Genomic DNA, 25,426 nt, shown 5'->3' on the forward strand with positions numbered 1-25,426 from the left:
TGGTCTGGCCAACTCCAACAGAGGCCACCTTGCCCCAGGCTGGCCTGAGGGGCCTCCCACGCAGAGACCTGCCAGGACTCAGGGCAGTGCCAGCAACCAGCCCCACCCTCCTGCAGTGGAGAAGGAGCTGTTCTGGCTGGGAGAGGGGCCCAACCGGGAGCACCAGGTGGGATGCCCCATTTCTAGGCTGGTGTGTGGACACTGCCCACATTTCCTGCATTACAGCTCCTGGCCCAAGGGCAGCTGCAAGGCCCCATCCTCAACCCAAACTCCCCTCCCTTAAACCTAGGGAGGAAGAGACGGGGAAGGAAATCGGGGAAGGAAATCAGAAGATGGGGGAGAGGACTGCAGCCTTTCATCTCAAAGCCGCCCCCACCCCCGCCACCGTACCAGTCACGGTACTGCCCCCCCCACATTCCTCCCTTCCCAGTGGAGGGCTCATGGCCCCAGACACAGCCAGAGACCATTCAAAAAAGACAGATATTTATTGAAATCAGCAAACTCAGGTTTTTCGAGCCCCAGCCCATGGTGGGCAGCCCTCCCTCCCTATCCCCTCACCCCCACCCCTTAGCCACAGCAAGGGGGATGGAAAATGGGAAGCCAAGAGGGCCCCTGCCAGGGGCAGGCTGCCTCGATGTGTGGTGAGCGCAGCCCAGCTGTGGCTGGGGTGGCAGCCACCACAGGCCTCTCCCTATAAATTAAGTCCCTGCAGCCACAGCTGGGGGGAGGCCTATTGCAGAAGGCAGTGTCCCTGACCCCCGGCCAAGGAATGGATTGAAAGAAAGCCCAGGAGGAAAGAAGCCACAGGGAAAAAGAAGAGGTATGGGGGTGAGGGGTGGCAAGGCCCCCAGATTTTGGTCCCAGGAGAAAAGAAGCCAGCTGGTCCAGTTTTGGTGGGTTTAAAGAAGGGAATGTATTAGTAAGCACAGGGGGAGAGCCTGCCATTGGGCACCCCCCAAGGAGGCAGCGAGGCCAGGCCCCCACCCTGGCCGAGGGGAGTCTGAGAGCCCCAGGGGCTCTCAGGGAATGTCACTGCTAAAATATATATATATATATTAACCATTCATGGGCGGGTGGGCACAGGGCTGGGGCGGGATCAGAGGATCTGGCGGGGCATCCCGTAACCGGTCATGCCGGCCTGGGACGCCCCGCGGTTGGTGCCCATCTGCAAGCCGATGACGTTCTTGCCCTCTTGCAGCTGGTCATCTGAGAAGTTCCGGGGGTTCTCCTTGGACTTCCTGCGGGGAAAGGGAGCACCGGTGAGGAAGGGGTTGGAGGCTGCCCCAGTACGTGTCTCCCTGGACGGGGCAAGGCTTTGTCGGGGACTCGGTGCCAGTGTCGCTCTGCCCTTGAGAGCCTCGAGCTCTCTGAAGCCAAGTCCTTGTGTCTCAAAAGGGACAGTGCCTTCCCATCCCAGAAGAGTTGCAAGGACTCAGGGAGACGACAGACGGGAAAGTGCTTTTTGCAGGACCATTTGCTAGGGACAGGGACAAGGACAGCTCGGGCCGCCCCCAATACTCACTTAGGAAACCAGTTGGGATCCCCAGAGAAAAGCCCATCGTCCCGGGCTACCGCCAGCCCACCCAGGTTCATCAGCGTCCGCTGCACACAGGCCATGTTCTTTCCTGGGAAGGGGGAGGGGGTGTGTTGGCCTCAGCGGCGCTGGGGTCCTGGGGGCCAGGGTTCCACCTCTACCACTTAGGTCAGCGAGCCTGGCTTCCTAATCCCCTTTGTCCCCATACTCTCCTCCACCCCAACCCCCCCCCTGGCCCATTCCTCCATGAAACACACACACACACACAGACCTCTCTGTCCTCAGGGTGCCAGAAACCCACCCCTTCTCCCTGGGCAAGATGGCCCGGCCCGGTCTCTGGTCTTCTGCGTGATGGTACCCTGGCCCTGACCCACCTTCCCAGAGGTCCACAGTCTGGAAGATGTCAGTGGTGTTGATGCCATAGCGCTCGGCCGCCTGCAGGAACTGAGAGATCTGCTCCATCTGCTTGAAGGCCATAGTGGAGGCCTGGATCTTCTTCACTGGGGCCTGTCCCTCAGGGTACAGCCCGTTGATGAGCTCACACAGCACCTGGGTGAGGACAGCAGGGGTGCAGAGGTGAGGCCACGCTGGCTCCGGAGACAGGGAGTCCCTGAGGTTCCTGTCCTACCTGAAGGCAGCTCCCACGCCAGCCGGGGTGAGCCCTGGGCTCCTTCCTGCCCGAGCCCAGAGTGTTTGCTGTGCCAGCATCACTGCCCGGAACACACCCTCCCGTGGTTCTGTCATTGGAGCTTTCTTCCTTGATTCCCCCAGGGCCTCCCCTTTCACTCTGTACGTCCTCTGTGAGATACCCAGGCGCCCCCCCCCAGCCCCCCGGGCCCCCCGCTGCTCCTGGCACTTCCAATCAGAAGGGCTCAGCTCTCACCGTGCCATCCTTAAGCCAGTTCTGGAAGTTCTCGCGCCCAGGCTGGGGCCGGCCCACATCCCTGCGGCACTGGGTGGTGATCCACCGGATCAGGATCTGCTCCAGGTCCGCGTCGTACTGTTTCTCGATCTTCTGCTGCACCTCCCGGCTCAGGCCGTAGGCAGGTCCCCTGTTGGCCATTCCCAAGGGCAGTGGTGGCAGTGGGGCGCTGGGGAGAGGACACGACCGGGCCCGCAGTCAGTACTCTGCAGCCTGCTGGGACACACCCCATATCCCCAGGGTGGGCTCCGGAGGCGAGAACCACTGTCAAATGAGGGGACTCTCGCCCTGACTCCAGAGCATGGGCGGAAAACACACTGCTCAGAGCTCTGGGGTTAAGGGTCCAGGCAGGTCATCTCTGGGTTCCCCCACCCCTACGACAGTCAGACTGTTTATTGAGTCCTGCCATTAGACTTCATTTGAACGGCCCCACTACTAGAATGAAATAGAAAACCCAATGGAATAGAATATGGGGTAAGTGAGGGCAAGTCTGGGGGTTCAGCCCCTCATTTGGGGTGGTCAGCTTTAGCAAAGGCAAACTGGTCATTCTAACCCCAGCCCTGGGAAGGAGGAGGATTTGGGGAGAGGAGGAAGACATGCCTAGGGAAACTTCTTCCAGGAGCTGGAGACACACCCACCCTCACAGTTAGCCTGTGGGTTTAACTGAGCACCGACTGTGTGTGCTGGGGCCTGTGGAAGAGACAGAATTCTTGGTCCTAGAATGCCAACAGAGAGACAAATAGAGCACCCAGGAAAGGGTAAGGCTTGTATGTGGTGAACACTGTGCAAATCTGCAGTCAGACCCTGCATCATAGGAACGTAAGAAGAGTATGGGCAGAAGCAGCCTGGAAGGCTTCCTGGAAGAGTCGGTCTGAGTAGGCTCTTAAAAGATTTCAGCAGACAAAAGGAACTTCCCCTGAGAAAACAGGCAATCAAAACCAATCCTACCTCCCCTTCTAGAAGCTATGGTGGGCAGAGTAATGGCCACCCAAAGGTGTCTCCGTCCTAACCCCCAGAGCCTGTGAATGCTACGTGGCAAAAAAGGCTTTGCAGATGGCACTGCATGAAGGGTCCTGACACGGACAGCTATGCTCGATCATCCAGGAGGGCCCAGTGTCCTCACAGCAAGGGGCTTTATATACAAGTAGGTAGGTGCTTTACCAGTGAGGGAGGGAGGCAGGCAAGTCAGAGCAGGAGAAGCAAGAAGAAAGCAGAGTCAGGGGAGAGCCAGGCCGGTGCTTCCAGGGGCTAGAAAAGGCAAGGAAAGGGGTTCTCCCCTAAACTCCCCAAGAAGGAACGCAGCCCTGCTGACACTTTGATTTTAACCTGAGGTCTCTACAACCGCACCATGTGAAATGTGTGTGGCTTTAAGTCACTAAATTCATACTAATTTGTTACAGCAGGAATAGGGAACTAACCCAGGAGTGTGGGTGGTATTTTTAGGGAAACTTTGGAGGGGAGGGAGAGTTGGGGAAACACACAGGAGGGTTTAACTTCGTTTCAGAACGTGCGTTGGGAAGAACTGGGTGGTTTCCGGACCGCCTGCCCAGGGGCAGTCTGTCCCCACCTCCTACCTCTCTGCCCTCACTGAGCAAGTCCCAGGAATGCTACCGTGCCAGGGGGGAGCCAGGACCACAGAAGGGACAGGACTTCACTCCCTGTCCCCATCCCCTCTGCGAATGAGCTTCCCTTTCCACTGTGACATCCAGCTAGCTGTCTGCTGCTCACACAGGGAGATCCCCCAGAACAGGCACCTGTGTGCAAGGACAGGAAAAGGAGACACTCCTACTCCCCACATCTGGCTCCCGGCCAGGTCGGACTGAAGGGGTGAAGTCACTCTGGCTCCCTGTCTCCCACACACCCCAGGTTCGACAGTCCTGCCACCCCGTCCCTGGGCCTCGGGGCTCAGGAGAGGAGCCAGGCACAGGGGCAGAGCTGCCTCCAACCCCTCCTGCTCTCAGCCTTTGGGTCTCAGGCCAGTCCCCTCCCCCCCACTCCAACATGGCTGCTCCTTTCTACTCCAGCTTATCCAGCAGCACATTTCCGGCAGAGATCCTCCCCATAAATCAGTTATTTTTATACCTCATTAAGAGCAACCCACCCTCATTTCCCCCGGCCTGAAGGATAGCCCAGATAAATGTCGGTCTGGGCCCTGACCCATACCCCCAGGCGCACACACTCTCAGCCGGGGGAGGGCAAGCAGAGAGCAGCGAGGCCTGAGGAGCAAGGGGGACAAGATGCCCTCCTCCCAGCAGCCCCGGCCCCAGCAGCTCAGCGACCACTCGCTCTGTTTCAGCCTGGGGCCCCAGGGGCTTGGCTGGGAGACCTGGAGGGCAAGGGGGGAGGCCGGGGACTCTATTTCAGCCCAGGGTCCCTGACACACAGGGGCATGGCTGGGAGACCTGGAGGGGAAAAGGGGAGGCCAGGGCTGTAGCCACCAGTAAGCCCCCTTTTCAATGTCCAGACCTCTCTTCTGGGAGTAGCTTCACTAGGGTTCCCTGGGCCTCAGGGCTGTGTCTCCTTGAAGCCAAGTGGCCTGAGGCCAAGGGATCACAATGGCCCTGGGAGAAAAAGGGCAGAAGAATCATTAACCCAGGCACCAAGGTTAGTAGGGGGAGAGCAGGCCTGAAGCCCTACCCTTCCAGCATCCCCCTACAGGGGCAGCACAGACTTGGCCTTCCAGCCCCACCTCTGGGCTCCAGGAGGATGCTGAGGGCCCCTCCCCCACTCTGGAGCCTGGACACAGCTGGCCGTGTCACAGCCTCCAGCCGCAGTGTCTCCACTTGGGGGCCACTGCCCTGGAGCCTGGAGGTGCCAGAGCTGTGGGACAGAGCTCCGGGAAGGGGCGGCCCAGCCTGCCTGCCTGCAGCTGTTTCTCCTCCCCGCCCCCTTGGGCAGGCGCAAGCTGACGGGCCCCGGCTGGTGTGCTGGAGATGGGGTGGCCCACCCTAGTGACACCCAGGGGACCTTCCGCAGCCCTCCCTCAAAGGAAGGGCAGACAGCCCGGTGCCTGCTGGGGTGGGGAGCAGTGTAGGAGATGCCCAGGGCTGGGGATCCAAAGAGAAGACAACAGCTGAACCACTTGCGGGGGGGCCCCACCGGGTGTAACCTAAACCAGAGCTGCCTGCAGCTGTGGGAACAGCCCTCACCCCCACCCACAAGGTTACAACGGTCTGGGAAGGGGGAGGGGCCCCACCCAGACCTGGGCAGGACGCTCACCTCACCCCACCCCACGCAGATGCCAAGGGCAAGGGTCCCGGGCTGGGATGTCTCCCCGGGGAAGACAAAGAGACTCTCCATTCATTGTGCACACACGTCGCAGGGGAACTTCCCAAGTCAGAATCGGGCTTAGGGCTATTCTGAAGGGGCCAGATGGGGCGCCACCGCCCCCAAAGTGAAGCGCAGAGGGAGCAGGCAGAGGCGAGGGTGGGGGACACCTGTGGCCGAGGAGCCACCCGGGGGCTGCCCCTCACCATCAAGTCGGTGAGCAGAAGAGAAAGCCGAAGCTGCACAAACAGGAAGCCGCAAGACTTGCGGGAGGAGGGGTGAGGTGGGGCCGTTGCCATGGCTTCTGTGTACCAAACACAGGAACCCGGCAGGGTGGGGGCACCGGGCAGAAACACGCACTCAACACACATGCAGTGGTGAGGAGGCTCCGCGCGACGGGGGCCAGAGGCGGCCTCCGCGGAAAAGCCCCCCCCCCCCACGGCAGTTCCCGGGTGCAGGCAGGTGCGAGAGATCCCTGCGGGGGGCAGCGGCGGAGGCTGGCCAGGGCGTTTGGGGGCGTGGGAGTTACAGGTTTGGGGGTAGAGAAGCGGACTCAAGGAGCAGTTCAGGAGCAGAAATGCTCTGGGAAAGGAGGGTCTGTTCGCAGTGAGAGAGCCCGCTCCCTGAAAATCCCGGAGAGACAAGGGCTGGAGCGAAGGAAGGATTCGAGGCCAATCCAGGGGGCAGAAGAGGGCTGGGGCGCTGGAGGGGGGCTGCAGTCGGACAAAGACTAGCGGTCGCCTCCCGCAGGGCAGGGCCCCGACGCCCCACCCCACCCTGGCCTCCCCTGCAGTGGTAGGTCTCCCCGCGGGACGAGGCAGGAGAACTCGGGAGGGGCGCCGGAGCGGGGGAGCTGTCCCTCCGTCTGACGCTCTGGAGTCAGCACTCGGGAGAGCCCAGCCAAGCCACAGGGCTCCCCGTAGCCGGGACCCCCGCCCCACCCACCCTCACGCCCGACGCGCTCCTTTCTGCTCCCAGATGCCAGGCTGCCCCAGAAGTCCCCGGGCACGCGCTCCAGGAGGCTCCAGAGGACCCGCAGGGCCGCGAAGGCGGCCGTCCACTTCCGGTCCTGCAGGTCCGACCCCGCCGCCCCGCCTCGCCACACCCTGGGCCGTTACAGCCGGATGAGTCACCCACCGCCCGCCGCTGGGGTGACGCAGTGGTCTGGGCAGCCCGCCCGGCCGCCCGCCCGCAGCCCCCGCCGGCTTTCCCAGCAGCAGGGGGCGCGGGGTGGGGGGCCCCGGCGGGAGCGGGGGCAGGAGCGCCCGCAAGCAGCCGCCTCCCCCCACGCCGCCCGCCAGCGCGGGCTGCGGCCCCCGGAGCCCGAGATTGGGGGACTGTGCTCCCCGGCCCGCGACCCCGACTCGCCAGCAGGACGGCCGACGGGAAGAGGAATGGAAAGGGCGGCCTCGGGGCCGCGGAGCGCGGGCACCTCCCGCACGTGCTCCTGGAACCGGGAAGCGAGGGTCGCAGGGAAGCTCCGGCGCGCCCGCCCTCTGGGCGTGCCAGCCAAGCCCCGACGCCCGCCGCTCCTCTCCCCCGAGGGCCGGGTCCCCACCGCTCCGGACGCACGCCCTGTGCATGCACCCGCAACCTCGGCTGACCTCATCGCCCAGCAATGCCGGGTCGGGGCTTGGGGACAGGACCCTGACAGCACACGGCTGGCAGAGCGGTCGTCGGACCCTCGCCGCAGCCCCGGGAGCGAGTCGCCAACGCGGGCCTCCAGCTTTCCGGGGGCGCGCCCCCCGCCCTTTCCCTGCTCACCGTTGGCGGGCCGGCGCGGTACACTCCTGGCAGGGGCGGCGGGCCGAGTGGCGCGCCCGGCCCGGGCCGGGGGGTTTTCAGCGGCTCCCGCCTCGGACGGGGCGGACCCGGGGCGGGGCGAGCGCCCAGAGGCTTTAAAGGCGCCACAGCGCGAGAGCCGAGGGCAGAGCTTCGCGGAGGGGAGCGGTGGGTGGGAACCTGGGCGAGGATCTGGGGAGTCCGGGCCTACGCGGGCCACAGCAGTGGTCGCCACCCGTGAGAACCTCGGCCTCCACCCCGGAGCTCTTAACTTATGCCTTGGTGGGAAGCTTTTTGCCTGGAAGTTTAGCTCAAGAGTCGAGGAGTGTTTATGTGGGAAGAAGCGTCTTGATCTAAAAAGGGTGGTTAGGTAAACCGAGGCGCAGGAAGACCCTCCCCGCCCCCCAGGTGACTAGGGTGTGACTGGGGCTGCAGGTCAGGACAGTACCCGCACGTGCTCCTGCTCTCCACCTTCTTCAGGCCTGGGCAGGAACTCACAGTGAGGTCATTTTTGCCCAGGGCCCAAGGGTGTGATCAGCTTGGGACCCAGGGTTCAGATCTGACTTCTCTCCCCTCAGTCTCCTCCTCTCTGACCTCGCATCTCTTCTTAATCCTGGAGGGACCAGAAGAGACCTGGGGGCGGGGAGGAGGAGGCTGGCAGTTCTTCCCTGTCTGAGAGTGGAGGGGAGCATAGTTTAGGGGTTGGAGAAGCGCCCCCTTCAGGCTTCTACTGAGCTGTACGCCCCTTTCCCTGTGGAGTCCCTGCCTACAGCCAACAGTGGGGTTCTTTAGTTTGGTAGCAGCTGCTGTTTAGCCTGTTTTCCAAGGACATAAACCACCAGTGTCCTCCCACCGCTCCATCCCCTCTTCCCCAATCTTATATTCCAGGGCCAAGTGAGTCCCTGGGAGACCAAGTGTTTTCACTCCTCTGTGCCTTCTGCCTGAGATGCTTTCCCTCCCTTGACCAAGTTCTGACCTGCTCTACTCCATAGCCACTGTGTGAACTTTGGACAAATTCCTCAAGCTTCAGTTCCCCAGTCTATAAAATGGAACTGGGAATTTTACCTACCACAGAGTGGTGAAAATGACCCATGTAAGGAGCTTAAGGCACTGCCCGGCACATAATGGGGGCTCAGCTGTTTGCAATTGCTGTTACTCGCACCCCATGAGGGTCCCCCCACACACAGGGAGCACTGTCCCAGCGCTCGCTATAAGCGCTCATTGTGGACTCCTTCCTTTGGCCACAATACACAACACATAGCTTTATCACAGAACTTATCACATCACACTGTAACTGTTTCTCTGCCTGCTTCACTAGCTAGAAAGAACTCGCCAAGGGCAAAGGCTGGACTTCGTGAACTTTGTTTTCTCAGCATCTAACTCAGTGGCTGGTCTTTAGGAGCGGACCCCCAACCCACTGCTTTCTGCAAGGGATTTTCCTATCTCCCTCTCAGATTCAAAGGCAGAAGACACACAGAAATATTTTTCAGACTTTCTTTATTCACCTGTAAAAAACCTCACCCACACCACAAGCACCATCACCATTACCACACACACACACACACACACACACACACACACACACGGGCAGACCTAGGATCCCTGTTCCAGTCCCCAGGCTCTAGGGGCCCAGCATACACATCTCATACCCAGCCCACCCCCGCCCACCATCAGGGGCTATGCCTGGGTACCAAAGGGACAGGGGCAGTGTTCCAGGCTGGAGCTGGGTCTTGCTGGGCCCTCCTCTGCATGGGCTGTGCACCTTCACCCAGCTTTCACAGCAGAGTGGCCTGTTCAGGATGGGGGACTGGCTGTCTATAGACAGGTAACCGGGCCCTAGTGGCATCTCGGCGGCGCCGGAAAGCCAGGAATTCCTCCCGGAGGGCAGCGCAGCGGGCTTCAGGGCCCGGAGCATGGGCCATGTTCGGGAGGCCGCCCTCCTCGGGAGTCTTCGCATCTGCAAGGGGAGGGCAGAACAGGAGAGGGAAAGGTCTGAGGGTCACTGGCGCCATGAAGCCCCGCAGGCCCTGCCAGTGCAGACGAGCCAAGGGAAAAGGAGCAGCAAGCCTGGGGCATGGGGCCCGACTGGGAACAGACTGGGACGATGCGGAACAGCGAGGCCTCTCTGGAGGGCTCTCACACCTAGCTCTGGCTCTGCTTCAGGTAGGGGTCGAGGGCCAGCCAAACCCAGGTGCAGAGTCTCCAGCAATTCCATGTCCCCAGGGAATTCTGAGTCCCACTCGTAGTTCTCATCCACAGACGTGTTCCTCCTGTTAAAAGGGACAAATGTACAGTATCAGGTAGAGAAACTGAGGGTGACCGAAAAAGCCCCAACCCAGAGCCCCGAAGCTCAGGTGGGGCTATGTGTTCCCTGAAGATCCCTGGACCTCAGCAAGAGGAGGAGCAAAAGGACCTCTTCTAAAAGGAGACAAGTTCTCCTGATGCCAGGGTGGGAGCAGAGCCCAGAAGGCACAGGGCATCAAGAAAGGGCCGGGAAGTCTGGGCAGGAACTGGAGCCAGGGCAGGGGTGAGCAGGGACTGTCCTCACCTCTTGCTGACTGTCACCACATGCTCCCTTCGGGGCCACCTCTCAGGGCCACTGGCCCAGCTGCTGGTGTCTCCCGGAGCAGGGCTGAGGTAGCTGCCTCCTGCAGAGGGGGCCGTAGAGGGGGGCCGAAGGAACGAGGCGCTGCCCCGCCCGCTGCTCTGGCTGGTGAGGCTGCCCCGAGGGGCTGCAGGGAGAAGGCTTGGCAGCAGCCGGTCCCTCAGCGTCCAGTCGGCCAGTGCTGTGTACAGGGGCTCTGTGGTGGCCCCGGCCCCAATCACTGCCCCAGGAAGCGCTGCCCTGGGGGACACAGTGTCGGAGTCCAGGGGGTGAAGGAGAGAGGAGGTGGGGCAGGGCCGGGTATCCATGTAATCTGGGGGTGCAGCAGGGGCAGGCTCCTCAAAAGGGGGCCAGTCCCCATCCACATTCATCTCCCGGAAGAAGGGCAGGCTCAGGTACTGCAGCAAGGGTCCTGGGCCAGGCAGAGGACTAGGAGGGGCTGTGGGAGGGGGCCCCACAGGGCTGATGTCTGCAATGCAGAGAGGCTGGGGCATCCCACTGGGGCTGCTGCTGCTGCAGTCATAGGACCTGGCCTGGTGTTGGGCCGGGGTCCGAGGTTCAGCTCGCTCAGAGCCTGACCTTTCTTGGGGGGTCCCCACGTTGGGTGCCATGACAAAGCGGCCATCTGGTCCTCGGCAAATGGGCTCCAGGGGTAAGGGCCCCCGACTAGGTGGAGGATCCGGAGGGGGACTGGGGGGGCCAGCGGGCTCCCCCCAGAGCAGACTCTGGCGCAGGCTGGGGACTGGGGAACCCTGCAGCTTCAGCTTCGCCACACTATCAGGGCTGCTGGAGCCTGGAGCGGAGCTGGGGAAGGACAGGAGATCAGGCTCTGTGGCAGGGGCCCAGTCCCCCTCCCAGGAGCCAGCATCAGGCCTTGAGAGGTCTGGTGCACAACAGAGCAGAGCTAGGGAGAGTAAAGGAGACAAGGACCCACGTGGTGGAGAGGTGGAGGAAATGCACCGGCAGCAGTGGACCTGGGGCTCTGGGGACCAGTGGGCTGGGGCCTCTGCACTGCCATCCTCACCTCCTTCTCACTTCTGTTCCGCCCCTCCCAGCCCGCCCCAAGGCCCCGCCACGGAAGCTGAGATAGTGGGCACAGAGGGCAGGCAGAGGGAGGCGGAGGGACTCACTGTGGAGCTGACTTCCCGGGCGGAGAGAAGATAAGAGGCGCATCTGTTCGGGCAGGAGAACCAGAGGTGACACCGGCAAAACTCAGGCCCTCCAGGGCCCCAGACGTGAGCCTCAACCAGGGCCTGCTGGCAACCCCTCCTGCCCTGGGACTGTGCAAGCGGACAGGACGCACCTGGCCCCGCGCGGAGGGGTGGGGGTGGGGCCTTCCACCGCCGGGGGCGGGGCTTAGGGGGCGGGGCCCTGCCGTGAGCATGGCCTCAGGGGCCTACCTTGGCGGAGGCGCTTGCGGCGGCGGCGGGCGGCCCTGCGCCGGTTGGTCAGGCAGGCGGCCAGGATGCTCACGAGGACAGCCACGCCCAGGAAGCAGACCCCGCCCACCACGCCGGCCAGGACCGGCTGGGGCAAGAGGCCGGGCAGCTGCGTGCGCGACGGGTAGACCTCCAGGCCTGGGCGAAGGGCCACGAAGGGGGGGGGGGGTCGGTGCCCACGACAGTGGGCTCCGAGCCCCCGTGCCCAGCGCTCTGCCCTCCCGCCGGGAGCTCACCGGAAGTGGAGACGTTGGCCGTGTTGCTGGGATCGCTGACATAGCTACCCGCGAGGGCCACGAGGCGGAACTCATAGAGAACGTCCTGGGGGTGGGGGTCCAGGAAGGGGGTCAGGGCCTAGCGCCACCCATCCCAGCCCCATTCAGAAACACTACGGTTGCTAGGGTAGGGTGGGAAGCTGAGGTTTGGGGGCTGGAGCTGGGCCTGGACCGCCGAGGGGGAGGAACGTCCCTGTGCCAGCCTCCACACCCACCTTGATGAGTCCTGGCACCAGCAGCTGCATTTCCGTGCCGGCCACGGCCCGGTCCAGCACCTCCCAGCCCTGGGAGCCTTGCCGTCCCTCCAGGACGTAGCCATCCAGCGTCTCAGGGACCAGTTCCGGGGGATCCCAATGCAGGAGCACCCCCCGGGGTGTCCTCACTGCCACCAGGCCTCGGGGAGGTGACAGGGGAGGGGGCATCTCAGTCGTCGGAAGCCTGGGGGCAGCTGGTGTGGGGGGAAGTCCTGAAACAGGACAGATAGGCATGATGGAGATAGGGCTCCCAGTGCCCTTCCCCGTCCCCTGCCCTTTCCACCACATGCCAACCCCTCTCTCACCACCACCCCTGCCCCCATCTCCGTGCCCAGACATTCTCCCAGAGCCCCTAAAGACAAACCTCAATCATGTTCCACAAACCCCTATGGACCCCCAAGAAGCTGCCCAGCACCTCTTCTCCCTCCCTCCCAGGTCATCCCACATCCCGGTTTTCCCTACCAGTCCTTTGCCACCCTGTCAGCTGCTCTGGGGGCTGAGGTCTCGCACCTTCAGGGGCAGACAAGACGATCTCGCTGAAGGGCCCGCTGCCCAGCTTGTTCTGAGCTAGGACGCTGAACTGGTACTGGGTATGGGGCTGCAGCCCTGGCACGAGGAGGTAAGAAGCCCCCACAGGCACTGCCAGGGACACCCAGTCATGGTGGGTTCGGTCAGGACGCTTGGCCCTGTAGGACGTGAGGAAATGGGGGCACCTCATGAACTAGGAGGGCCAGGAAGCTTTGGAGTCCAGAGATCTGACCTGTCCCCTCCCCTCAGCCGTTCGGGGTCTCAGGACCTGGGCCCTGAACACCTAAGATCTCCTGGAAATAGGGCAGAGTTAGGGCAGGGCTGGGCTGGAGCGGTGAGGGAAAGGGCAGAGGGCCAGATGCAATGGGGGGCGGAGGGACAGGAATGGCAGGGGCAGGTCACTCACAGTGGGGTATACCAGACACTGAATCTCTGCAGATAGCCACCATCAAAGCCAGGCTCCCAGGAGACATTGGCACCCTTGGGCAAAGGCACCACGGACACATTGGTGACAACGTGGGGGCTGGTGCCTGGGGAGGGGGAATTGAGGGAGGGACGATGGTCAGGGCCCTGAGGGAAGGTGAAGAGCTAAGGGGAGTCCCAGGGCCTCTGACCTCTACCTATCATCCCAGGTGTTCCCCCACCCACCATGCCCACATGGACCTCCAGAAATAATCCCCCCGTCTCCTCTAGCCCCCAGCCGGCCCTCCAGCCACTAACCCAGCACGTAGACATGTGTGGAGGTGGCCACTCGGGCCACAGCGTTGCTGGCAGTGCACTCCCAGCGCCCATGGGCCTCCTTGGTCAATGGCCGCAGGATGAGACTACTGTTGCTATCCACCTGGGCCTGGCCCTGCAGCCCCCGGCCCACCTACAGAACCACTGGTCAGCCCTGAGGACACACGCAGCCACCCCTCACCAAGGGCAGCTCCAGTGTCCTCCCCACCCTGCCCCTGCCGGCCCCCTCCTTCCCATAGAATGACCAGGGGCAGGGAGAGGCAGGGATGTAGTGGGCGTGAATGCAGACAGAGCAGGGTCAGGAGCCTTACCTTGGCCCAAGAGATAGCAGGAGGGGGGTCTCCTTGGGCAGAGCAGGGGATGAGTAGCTCCCGCCCTACTTCTTGGAAGTATTCTTCCTTGGGCCGTTCTAGAAAAGCTGGGGGAGCCTGCAAGCCAGATCTGGCATCGGGAGGGGCCTCTCACCCTGCTATCTAAGGGCCGCTCCCCTCTCTCTGGGGCTCCTGGCCCATCCCGTCTCAGGCCCCATCTCCCTTCCTGTAGTCTCTGCTCCCTGGAGGGGCTGGAGGGACACGGGGAGCTGCACAAGGACTGGGGGGCTGGGAGGCCTTTCTGGGGATGTATAAACCTCCACAGAACACCCTTTCACCCTCCCCTCTGCTATCCACCCCTTCCCCTCCAGAGAGGCCAAGGTTCATGAGTTGGACCGGCGGGGTATCTTACTTTGAGGATGTGGGTGCCTCCCGTCCCACCTCCCCAGCACCAGCTCTGCAGAAACCTCTGGGATGGCGTCTGACAACTGCGGCTGTGCCCACCGTGGGAAACAGACTTGGAAGCCCCTCCCCACATGTGAGCACCCCACCCCCCGGTCAGCCGGTGTCAGCGCCAGGGCGTATCCTCAGCCACCTGGCTCGGGGCTGCTGGCGGGTCCACAGCCTCACCTTGAGCAGCACACGGGTCACCGGGGAGGGCCCTGCGGTACCGAGACTGTTGTAGGGGGTGCAGGCGTATTCTCCCAGAGCGTCCTCGTTCCCCAGGGCAATGATCAGTGAGCCCTCCGGGCCCTGGGACCAGCCGGGGAGCTGGAGGGAAGAGGAGAGAGGAGATAGCCACTAGTCAAAGCAGCTGGGCAGGGGCGGGAGAGGGAGGGGAAAGCCGCCTCCCTGCAGAGGACTCCTCCGCCAGACCTGACCTCTCTCTGAACTCGTCCCTCCCTTCTCTTTCCGGGGGGCGCCCCCTGGAGCTGAGCCCTGGTAGGGGGCTCCCTGCCTGCTCGGGTGTCCCCCACTTGTCTTCCCAGCACTCCACGATGAGAGTCAGCATCTTCCACCCCAAATCCCTTCCTTTCCCTGGCTTCCCTATTTCTGTGTTAAGGGCCCCACCGTCCCCCCTAACCCCCAGACTCCTCACTCCCCCATCCAAATGTTCACCAGCTGTCCTCTGGGAAGGCCTTTGTCTAGGCGTGACGCCCGTCCACCCCCATGACCTCCTCACCTCTCCCCTGGATCATCTCAACAGCCTCTGAACCCCTCTCCCTGTGTCCACTCTGTCCTCCATTCACTGACAGACTCAACTCCTACCCAGAGCTCCGAAGCTATCACACCCTTGCTCGGACAACTTCACTGGCTCCAACTGCCTGCAGACTTTTCTTTGTAACATTCAACAAAAATGTACTGAGCCCTATTGCGGAAGCCCCGGGGGCACTGGGATTCAAAGACGCAGTGGTAGCTCACAAGGAACGCGTCCTCCTTGCAGACAAACAAAGATCACCTGGGAACGATGTCGTAGACACTTGGCATCCACAGTTCTTCATTTTGGCCCCAACCTGTCCCTCAAGCTTTCTCTGTAGCATCAGGTCCCCGCGGGCACTGTGACTCCCCCCAGCCTCGAGGACTCATCATGCCCTACACACCGCACTGCTCCCTGCCTCGGGGCCCTGGTGTCCGCCTCGAACGTCTGTGCACCCCGCAAGGCCCATCACCAAAGTTGCAGAAGTTGCTGCTGATCTGTCCTCAACCAGCCCTGGCCTTCCAGCCCAGCGTCTGTGCTGCCACCCTACCCCCTCCGGGCTGTGCCCTCCTTAAGGACGGATGCTGTGCTCTTGCTCCCCAAACACCCCACACAGCCCCGGCGAGGAAGTGTATCCCCAGTCGCCGACTTGGATTCAACAGAGCTAACTCCAGCCCAGCTGTCCCGACTAGGAGAACACCAAGCTAAGCCCCTCCTTCCCCCTGCCTGAGGCCCCTACCTTATCCAGCTGTAGGGCCTGCCCATCCTTGGTCCAGCTGACAAAGAGCAGTGGGGGGTTGGCACGGACCGGGCACCGGATCACCCCCCGCATGCCTACAGGCAGGGGCGTCTCAGGAGGCATTGCTGTCACCTGGGCTGGGTCTGGGGGGAAGCAGTGGCAGGTTGGAGGGCAGGAGCTCAGCCTGGCCCAGGGGAGGGGAGCAGGCCGGGGAGGGAGCAGGGTCAGGCTTACAGAGCACAGTGAGGTAGGCAGAGGCCGAGGGTGGGCGCAGGAGGCCATTGCTGGGCACGCAGGTGTAGCGGCCTGCGTCATCGGGCTGGGTGGCCTGCAGCCGAAGGCTTCCGTCCACCAGGATCCGCACTCGGGGCTGCAGGCGGCTGCAAAATGGCACGTGTGGGCCAGGCTCCAGGCTTGCTCCTCAAAGTCTGCCTACCGGTCCCCCACTCACCCCCGAGCCTCACCTAATGTGGAATACATTGATGCTGTCCTGGAACCAGCTATAGGTGAGGTTAGTGGGGTACGCCTCAGCCCGGCAGGCCAAGGAAACATCCTGGGAGGCATTGACCGTGCTGTTCTTGGGGGGCACCACAATGACTGGGGGACCTGTGGGGGAGCACAAGGGAAGAGAGGGGCCTCAGGCCACAGTCCTCCCAGAACCCTGAGGTCACTTCTGTAGTTCTTCCTGATCTGCCCTCTGAAATACAGAGGGCAGTTACAGGGCCTCGGGGAACTGAAACGGGCCCTAACCCTGTACATGAAAAAATTCCTTCTCTCCCCCAGACCAGGTCCCCTGCCCTCCAGGAACACCACCACCCACCCAGTTTCTCCTGCCTAGAAGCTGTGTCTGCGTGCACGCATGCATGAGTGTGTACGCATGTGCGTGGGGGGGGGAGGGGGAATCGGTTTTATTCTCTGCTCATTTACCTTTTACGTCCCTCATCTGTCCCATCTGAAGTCACCTCTGCGTGTCCTACCCTACTGCAGATACCCAATACCTTACCCCAAGATACTGCAGCAATCCCTGATCCCAGCTCCCCCATCTCTGCTGCTCCAGCGGCCATTCATGCAGAAATGCCCCCTTTGGCCATGGAACGCTTCCGCTCAAGAACTCACAACAGCTCCTGGCTCCTACCACATGAAGCTCAAACTTCTTGCTCTAGCCTCGTGGGCTCTCATAATCCAAGCGCTCCCGGCCTGCCCAACCGTTACAGACTCTTCAGGTCAGTATGGGCAGCCGGCTCTGCCCTGTGCCAGCCTCGTTCCCAGTGCCCAGCCTTTGCTCTCCGAACCCCATCGGGAACGCTCTTCCTGCAGCCTGGCCAGGCCACACAGTCTCTCCCGCCTGCTGTTACTGCCCTCGGCCCTCCCTGGGCCCTGCTGCGCCAGTAGTCAGTCATAAGAGGTAACAATCCAGGCTGGCGTCGAGACTCTGCTAACGCCGGGCCCTCCGCTGGCACGCCGGGCCCTCCGCTAAGCACCTTACCGCACCATCTCTTTTAATCCTCAGGGGCCTTCTGTGGGAGGAATTACTGTCTCCCCTTCCCAGATGAAGAAATGAAGGTTCAGAGGCAGAGAAGAGCAGCGAGCTCCCCAAGGTTAGCAGGGTAGGCAAGACTCATGGGGACCTTCCCGCCGCCCGGACGAGGCCCACCCACAGTACCAAGGACAGCGACACTTGGCTTCGCTCCCCTGACTTCCCTGCAGAGCACGCTGTCTGCAGGCACAGTCCAGGCCCTGCTTCCCAGCTTTCCTCAGAAGGACCTGGACAGGAATTACTAAGTGCTGATCACTGTGCTCGGTTAAATTCTGAAATAGTCCTAAAATGCAGATATGAACCTCCTTATATATAGACGAGGAAATGGGGGATCGGGGGGTCACGCTGCGCACTGCTGGGCACTACATGTTTACTTGTCCGTTCACGGATCCTTTTAAAATAAAGCGCTGGTTTTGTAGCACCAGCCTACACTGGGAGCCCCCCCCCCCACACCCGTTCCCGCTCCTGATGTGTGCACCCCCAGCCACAGGTCATGGCCCCTCCTTCAGGGGCCTGGTTCCCGGCCCTCCCCCCAGACAGCACCTAGCACCAGCAGCTGGGTGGCGTGTGAGGCGCTGCCCTCGGTGCTGGAGGCCTGGCAGGTGTAGACTCCGGAGCTGCCTCGCTCCACCCGCCGGATCCACAGCGTCCCATTCTGCACCTGGGGTAGGAGGGGATGAGGAAGGTCCCCTGTGCCTCCCCTTCCCTCCGGCCGGCCTCAGACCCTGCACTCCCGAGGCTGGCCGGCAGAGGGAGGCAGCACGCCAGGCTCAGGAAGCCAAGGCAAAGCCCCTCCTCTGGCCAGTCTCCCACCGTGGCCTTTGCCCCAGTCCTCCAGCCCCCCTCCCAGGCCTCCACCTGCCCCTCACACTCTATCAGGCACCCCCTGCCCAGCCCCAGGGCTCACTTGCACCTGACCCTGGCCCTGGCCAAGGTCCTCTCCTCGGAGCTTCCAAGTCACATGAGGCTGCGGGCTGCCCCGGGCCACACAACGCAGGGTCACAGCCTCCAGTTCCCGAACTTCCAGCACCTGGGGAGGTGTCTCCAGGAATTGAGGGGGCGCTGCAGAGAGAGAGGCATCAGGGGGTGCCAGATATCAGTCCAAAGAGCAGTGTCCAAGGGCCAGGGAGGCAGGTCAGGGCTGCAGCCCTCAGCCCACCAGCCCAGGGCCACCCTGCCTGCTGCACTCAGGGCCAAGGGAGGAAGGCACCAGCCCATCCCCGCACTGGCCTGTAGAGCTGGCAACGGGGGCTCGACACGGGCTGGGGGCTGGGAGCTGGGGGAGAGCCAGTGGCCTCGGGCACTGCTCTGGGAGTCAGGAGGCCCGGGTTCTAGACTCTGCTTTGCCCCTACTCAGAGGCATGATCCAGCCTCCACAATGCAGTGGGAATGATTAGGACCTTCCTTCTTTCTTAGGGCTGAGAAAATTCATGAGGTACTGGGTTAAAAGGTGTTTTGAAAAACAACATGCTGTATATACAGATGAGCTATGTTTTGCTCAGGGCCCACCAGCCCTGTCCCATTCTCCTCTCCGGGCCGAGAGGCAGGAACAGGGAAGACGGGAAGAGGGGGGTCCAACAGAGCCTAGCAGGCACCTGGGACTTAGACTAAAAGAACTGGAAGGGCCGAAGTGGGGGTGGGAGGGGTAAGATGCAGACAGTGAGCCAGCAACAAGGGGTGTCAGCAAAGGTGGGGCACTGGAATGGCCCCCCCGCCCCCTAGCCACAGGTCCCCATCATGCTGCTCCCCTCCCTGCACCACCACCTGCTCCCAGCTTCGTACAATTGACTGTGAGGTGCACCCAGGAGCCGTTAGCAGAGTCGTCCTCAGGGCTGTGCTGGTCCAGGAAGAGCACTCGGCACTCGTACCAGCCCTGGTCTTCTGCTCGGAGCCCCTCAATCTGGAGAGATGCCCCCTTCTGCAGCCGGACTCGCCCTGGGAGAGGAGCCCCAAATCCCTGGTCACACTGGTTATTCTCGGAGCTCAAGAACAGGCCCAGTCTCCTCCAGTTACCCTGATAAAGGTAACCCAGTTACCCCTCTCTCCCTCTGCCTGGCCTGGAGAAACACAGGTGGGGTTGGGGTCACTGAGGGCAGATCCCTTCATTCCGCCCCAGGTCACCCCTGCCTTTCAGCAGCTGGGACCCAGTTTAGACAGAAAGAAACCCAGAGCAGCAGCAGGTGGACCGCGGGAGACTTCAAGGGCTGTTGGGGGAAGGCGGGCTTAAGAGCCACACTTAGTCTCCCCGTGATTTTTACAGGACCTGCCTCCCCACTCCAGGACTCTTTACGGGGACAAGGTCTGGCTCCCAGAGTACTCCTCCCGCCGGAGGACTGTCCCTGGAAACCTCAGCAGCATTTGGGGCCCAAGCAGGGACCCAGACCTCGCCTCCTAAAGCCCCTAATCCCTCAGGGCTATTATCAACGGCCTAAGCGCCTTAGGGTGGCCAGAGTCCAGCCCAGCCAGGCAGCAAGGTCAGCAGCCTCTCACCCCATCCCCTCACGCCCCAGGGCACCCAGGGCACCCAGGCCCCGGCCGGCTGGCCACGGGGAGCTCCACAAAGCCACACAGCCACAGCACGGGCAGCTACACGTGTCCACCCTCAGTCAGAATCCGGCACGCCACCAGGCCACCGGTGGAGGCCGCCCTCCATATCCCCACACACCCTCCCCACAAAGCTTCGGGTGTCCCCTGGCAGGGCAGCCTAGCGACAGAGGCCCACACTTGGGAGCCAGAGAGACTCCCTTGGACAAGTAAGCCAACTTCGGTTTCATCTAAAAGAGGGAAGACGAATCTGGCCAGGGGGGAGCGCAGGGAACACGGGGCCTCAGCAGGCGCTCACATACTGTTGGACAAACAAACGAGCACAAGATTTGAAATCAGAAGCCAGACTCGAGCTCGACCCTGCCCCTTGCCTGGTAACCCATCCTTTCCTTTGCCCCCAGCAATGGCCAGCCCCGCCACGCACCAAGCCGCCCTACCAGACACCTGGGACCATCTAAACTCCTGTCTGTTACCTCCCACACCCACGTGCTCAGCAAATCTTCAAAATTCTGCCTCCTCGATACCTGTTGCTTCTCCAGCATCCTCACCTACGGTGGTCTCGTAGCATCTCTCCCCTGAGTTACTCCACAGCCCACCAGGTCATCTCCCTGCCTTGAGCCCACCTCCCGTTACCTGCATCAGCCCACCACACCTTGACCTCTGACGCGGACGGACGAGATTTTCTAAATCTTTGGGGTTACAAAAAACCACCGCCGCTCTAAGACAAGTCCCTTCCGTGTGCCCGCACCAACCAACCGGACAGTGCCCTCATCGGCCCTTCCTAATACTAGAAATTCTAGTGCCCAGACGCTCTGCGTCTGCTTCTCTTCTACCTCCAGGTAGAATCTTTCCAAAATATAATCGAAGACAGTGGTGCCCCTAGTGCGGTCAGGGAAGAGGAGGGGAATGGTCACATTCAGGCTGGCCTGGTGATCTCAGGCCAGGGACTTTTTTCTTCCAAGGATGAGGTCCGGGGGTGTGGACTCTCCAGGATGGGTGGGGACCTGCTTCACGGGCTAGGTGTTGAAATCCCCACCCAGGAGATAAGCCTAGACTTTGCAGGTCAATATTTAACATAATCACACCCCTCCACCCCGCCCCGGGATTCCTCCATCACCCCAATCTGCCCGGCCACGGAGCCCTGCAGACACCAGCATGCGACCTCTCCCAAGTGCCACAGGGTAGCAACTTCTCACGATGGTGACCCTTCAAGTTCTACAAGGAAGGGAGAAGACAAAGGGTGACTGAGCCCTGACCCTGGACCACGGGCTATTAGGTACCCTATTTAATCCTCCCAAGATATCACTTAGAGGAAAGGACCTGCAGGGCCGGAGCCTGACGGGCTCCAGACCTCCCACACTCAGGGGTGTGTAAAGGGAGCAGGAGACACAGCCTCTGCTCTCAAGCTCTTGGAAGGCAGAGAACCCACACTCACGTACAAGTTCACACACACACAGTTCGAGAAACGGTGCTCGCTGTGTCCAGATATTCCAAGGACCGCCAAGCGAGAGGAATACTGAGGGCTTCCAGAGACCAGCAGGAGGGTAACAAGGGGAGATGACTGGAGAGAGCTGGCGTTCCGAACAGAAGGGGAGAACTGCTTTGAACCACACACCTCAGGACAGAGAGAAAACCTGTGGCTTTCTGCCGCGCGGGCTACCTTCAAACTACCAAGAAAGGCAGCACGAAAGCCGAAGACCAAAGCTGGCACGTGGATTAGAAGAGCAGGTCTGAGAGCCACCCGGGAGCTGGTGTGGCGTTAAGCCAAGGCCGCCATCCCCCTGGGCATCGGGGCCACGAAGGCACCCCGCGCCGGCTCTGTGCTGGGTGCCTGACAGACGGTCGCTACCTGCATCCCGGATGCTGTCCCAGCCCGTTCCTTTACTCCTCTGTGCCAGTCTGTGAATCCGCCAGATGGATTCTAGAGCCCTCAAAGATGGGGCGCTTTGGGCTCTGGCGCGGTCCCTCCCACATTCTAGGCCACCCGCCTCACACAGTCCCGGACCATCTCTCCTTCACTTGCCCAGAGGGCTTATGACAGGCCAGCATTGTCCTTAGCAACCTCCACCTCCCGTTGCCTAGCAACCGCAGTTCCGAGTCCCCTACACAAAGGCTGAGAGGCCCCTTCCACGCTGGGAGGCAGTAAGAGAGTTAATGGGCGCGGGGGGCCTCCCCCCAGGGCCCTGACTCCCCAGACTAGCGCAGGCCAGACCAGGAGCTCCAGACTGGGGGCAGGGGTGGACACAAAGGGCAGGGTAGGAAGAGCCCCAGGGGTGACGGCTCACAGCCCTTGCAGCTCCGAGGAGCAACAGAGAGAAAGGAAACCCACGGGTCACGAAGTTGCCAGGGGTCACTGGGTGCAGTGGCTTGTCTGCCTGAGAGGACAGTTTTACACCCCCCAGAAAAAGCCCTCTCCCTCCGCTGCCTCACCTGTACCTGCCGTGGCCTCACTCAAGGAACATTCTGTGGCGGCCCAGCCTCAGCCCCAGGGCGCAAACCCCTCCCGACCAGCAGGCAGAGGCAGGGAAGGAGGCTGGTGGGCACTGCCGGTTTTCCCCCACCGTCCTAACTGGGGCCTGCTTTCATCAGCTCTCATGGGGCCTGTGTAGACACATCCGCTCCCACCAGGCTGTTTGCCAACAACTGCCCCCAGTTTGAAAATAAACTCCTCCTTCCGCAACACCTGCCTGAGCTCAGCCTGCCCCTCAGCCAATCCTAGGGCTGCTCTCAGGATTCAAACTCAAGAGGGAAAAGGGGGGGTCCCCTCCCCCACCAACGTCCCCCAGGTGGCCTTTCCCGGGTCTCCCTCAGAAGAGGAGGCAGGAAGACTTGCTCAGGAGCCCCGGCCCCCACCTCGGGCCTCCCACACGCTGCCCTCTGAGGCCTGCCATAAACCGCTCAGATTAAGGGTCCCTCTGGGATCAGGAGGAAGCCAAGCCCTCTGAGGGAGCCAGCTGGGGCAGAAGGCGGCCCCTGGAGGCCTATACACTAGTTTAAATCCGGACAGGAGCCACCTGAGGGAGGGACCCAGCCTGGCCCCATCCATTCCCTGATCTTTAGGGAACCTGGCCCTGGCTGGCCGGCCCCCCACGCGCATGGTCTTCTGTACTCAGCCCAGACTGAGCCCCCACTGCAGAAACAGAGGGTCACGGGTCCTCCCACCCTGCCCATCAGCCCACTCCCCAGAGGCCCAGAACCTCCTAACTGGCATTGGAGACAGTGGGGGAGGGGAGGGCAGAGCAGTAAAGAAGAGGTCTTGCCCTCCACCCCCCCAGCTCACCTTCGCTGGTAGTGTTAGAACACCTCCCAACCTCCCACCTGAGGACAAGTCTTACCCAGGTAATCAGGGTCGATGCGGGGAGAGTAGAGGCCAAACTGGATGAAGATGGGAAGCAGGAATCCAAAGCGCAGCCACTCGATGACATGCAGGGGGGGCCGGCCAGCCGGGGGCAGCAGGTCACAGCCCAGCACCGCACTCTCGCCAGCCCGGCCCACCACTGACACCACCTCAGGCTTCCCTCGACCTGCATGGAGGCGCCGACAGCAGGGACCCCAGTGAGGGCTGGGAGACAATGTTCCTCAGTAGTTCTGACAGCTCCCCAGGACTTTGTGAGGTGATTGAGAGAATCCTCAACTTCTCCCGAACCAGCCCTACTCCCCCGTGACCCTCCCCGGGGAACGCCCCCCACTTCAAGGCCCGCAGGTTGCTCCTGAGCCCAGGGAGTCCAGCTCACCGTCAGCCCCCCGGCTGATGACCAGGCTGAGAATGGCCACACTGAGGCACCGAACCATAGCCCAGCTGCCTGCTCGCCCGGCCCCTCCTACCCACGGGGGCCCAGATGGAGGGGCCCAGGGTGTCCACAGCCCAGCAAGCCCCACAGAGCCTTCTGATCGGGTGGCAGGGTTCAGCTCTCACTCTTCTGGCTGATTAGGGCTTGGCGCACATCACACCCGAGGAAGCCGCTCCCCGTAGCACCGCCAGATCTAAACGCAAAATACAGGGCAATGTACAGAACTGGCCTCCACTCAGGACCAAAGAAACCCCGCAGTTAGAGAAAGGCCAGGATGAGAGCAAAGGAAGAGAGAGGAGAGCAGATAAGTAGGGGAGGGGCATAGAGACCAGAGATCCTGCCACCCTGGGGAATAAGGGCCCCCCAGGGCCGGGGTGGGAGCACTGGAAGAGCCAGGGAGCACTGGGTGGGGAGACCTGACAGGTGAGAACATGGGGAGGGTGGGGCAGAGGAGTAGGAAGGTCTTAAGAAAGGCAGAAGAACTGCACGGAAACCCGGGGTTCTGGAAGTGCTCAGAAAGCTGAGCTGGGAGGGAACTGGGGTTCCGATCCACTTGGAAAAAGATGTGTCAGGAAAATGGGAGATGGAGAGGCCCCATGGCTCAGCCTCCTCTCTGTTCTCCTTCCTTAGTCCTGACGCTAAGAACGAGATTGCAAGGTAGAACCGCACTACGGCCTCCACCCCACCGTGCCAGGTAAGGACCCCCAGGATCTCAGACAGCGTTGCTCAGGGGCACAGAGCCGGTGAAGGGCAAAACCTGGATCAGAACCCCACAAAGCAGCCCCAAGGGAACCCACACGCACAATTCCTCGGTGAACCCTGGAAGCCGGAGACCTTGCATCTCTTTCCCCATTCGGCCTCCCAACACTGCCGGCAGTGAGTGAGTCAGACACTGGGAGGGGAGGGGCGTCCTCCCCCACCTGCTGGAAAGCACCCCCCACCCCACCCCGCAGCATTGTCCAGGTCTGGGCAGGTCCCGGGGCAGGCGGCTGGCACCACTTTCCTTTCATGAGGCTGCCAGGCAGCCCTCCCTCTGCCAGACACCATGACCCAGGAGCCTCACCCCAGTGCTTTCCATTCACTGTCCTCCAGTGTCCTCGGGGCCCAGGGTTTGCCAGGCTTTCCCTTCCCTAACCCTAGAGGCAAGATCCAGGAGAAGCCAAAAAGCCTGCGAGTCCCTAGGGTGTACAGAGTGAGGCCTGGGGCACAGAGGGTAGGAACTCTGGCTGGCCCCAGCCCCAGAGCATCTAGAGTAGTGAGAGCGGGCTGGGGGCAGGGGTGTGGCTGCCTGGGGCCTGCGAAACCCAGGCGGACTCTGCTCTGTGGCCTCCACCCCACTCCTGGCCTCACAGTTTTGAACTGGCTGTAAAACATCCTCTCTGTCCCTCAGCCTGACCCCGGGCTTCTATTTAGTGGCCCCGGGGTATGGAACTCACAACTTACCAGCAAACATTCCCCTTGCTTCCCCCTGCCCCCAGCGAGCTCTTCCATTCTTTCCTGACAGATCATTTTCCAAGTGGATAGGAACCCCAGTTCCCTCCTGGGTTTCCCCAGAATTCCTCTGCTTTTCCTACATCTTCCTACACCTCCGCCCCCACCATGTCCTCACCTGTCTGGTCTCCCCACCAAGTGCTCCGATTCCAGCTATCCCTACTTCTCACAGTACCCCCCAAATTCCCATTTCCCACCCCTGATCTCCAGCTGCACCAGGTCTCCGCGCTTCAAGGAACTCCCTTCCTGTCTCCTCCCGAATCCCCACCCACCCACTTCTTCCATCCTCTCCCCTGGAATCTCCCTCCAAAATTCTCCGGCCTCAGCCCACAATACTCTTCTGATACCCCACCCCCAATTCCCTGCTCCTTCGCCTGCTCCGGACCCCTGAACTCTCCCTTTCTGAACCCCCCAGGACCCACCCCCTGCACAGACGCTCGCGCGCGCACACACACACACACACACACACAC

At 61.8% G+C, this 25,426-nt stretch overlaps 3 protein-coding genes across 5 annotated transcripts in view; all 3 read right to left on the minus strand.

Moving 5' to 3' along the window:
- Positions 1–442, minus strand: part of LOC121103639 (transgelin-2-like) — a 2,161-nt gene extending 1,719 nt beyond the window's left edge. Inside the window, exon 1 of the mRNA XM_040634477.1 lies at positions 386–442. Within this exon, the coding sequence (XP_040490411.1) occupies positions 386–442 (57 nt within the window). The remainder of the gene's footprint in view (positions 1–385) is intronic.
- Positions 443–466: 24 nt separating this feature from the next.
- On the minus strand, positions 467–7,638 carry TAGLN2 (transgelin 2). 3 transcript variants are annotated; one of them, XM_040635901.1, is made up of 5 exons: positions 7,488–7,638; positions 2,418–2,625; positions 1,909–2,083; positions 1,523–1,625; positions 467–1,238 (listed from the first exon to the last, which is right to left on the minus strand). In XM_040635901.1, exons 2-5 carry the CDS (start codon positions 2,595–2,597, stop codon positions 1,097–1,099), a joined length of 600 nt encoding a protein of 199 aa, XP_040491835.1. In that variant the 5' UTR covers positions 2,598–2,625; positions 7,488–7,638; the 3' UTR covers positions 467–1,096. The 3 variants fall into 3 exon arrangements, with proteins under 3 accessions (XP_040491835.1, XP_040491834.1, XP_008699011.2); XM_040635900.1 differs by lacking the exon at positions 7,488–7,638 and adding an exon at positions 7,328–7,347; XM_008700789.2 differs by lacking the exon at positions 7,488–7,638 and adding an exon at positions 3,057–3,143.
- Positions 7,639–8,987: 1,349 nt separating this feature from the next.
- IGSF9 (immunoglobulin superfamily member 9) lies at positions 8,988–23,465 on the minus strand. The gene is made up of 20 exons (XM_040634478.1): positions 23,408–23,465; positions 23,009–23,197; positions 18,912–19,064; positions 18,037–18,191; positions 17,673–17,790; positions 16,057–16,198; positions 15,827–15,972; positions 15,593–15,735; positions 14,286–14,426; positions 13,656–13,772; positions 13,327–13,477; positions 13,013–13,136; positions 12,589–12,764; positions 12,040–12,290; positions 11,786–11,870; positions 11,511–11,687; positions 11,241–11,283; positions 10,054–10,914; positions 9,640–9,775; positions 8,988–9,454 (listed from the first exon to the last, which is right to left on the minus strand). Exons 1-20 carry the CDS (start codon positions 23,463–23,465, stop codon positions 9,281–9,283), a joined length of 3,540 nt encoding a protein of 1,179 aa, XP_040490412.1. The 3' UTR covers positions 8,988–9,280.
- Positions 23,466–25,426: the final 1,961 nt, after the last annotated feature.

Source organism: Ursus maritimus, unplaced genomic scaffold (assembly GCF_017311325.1).
Source record: "Ursus maritimus isolate PB19 unplaced genomic scaffold, ASM1731132v1 scaffold_2, whole genome shotgun sequence".
Lineage (NCBI taxonomy): Eukaryota > Metazoa > Chordata > Mammalia > Carnivora > Ursidae > Ursus > Ursus maritimus.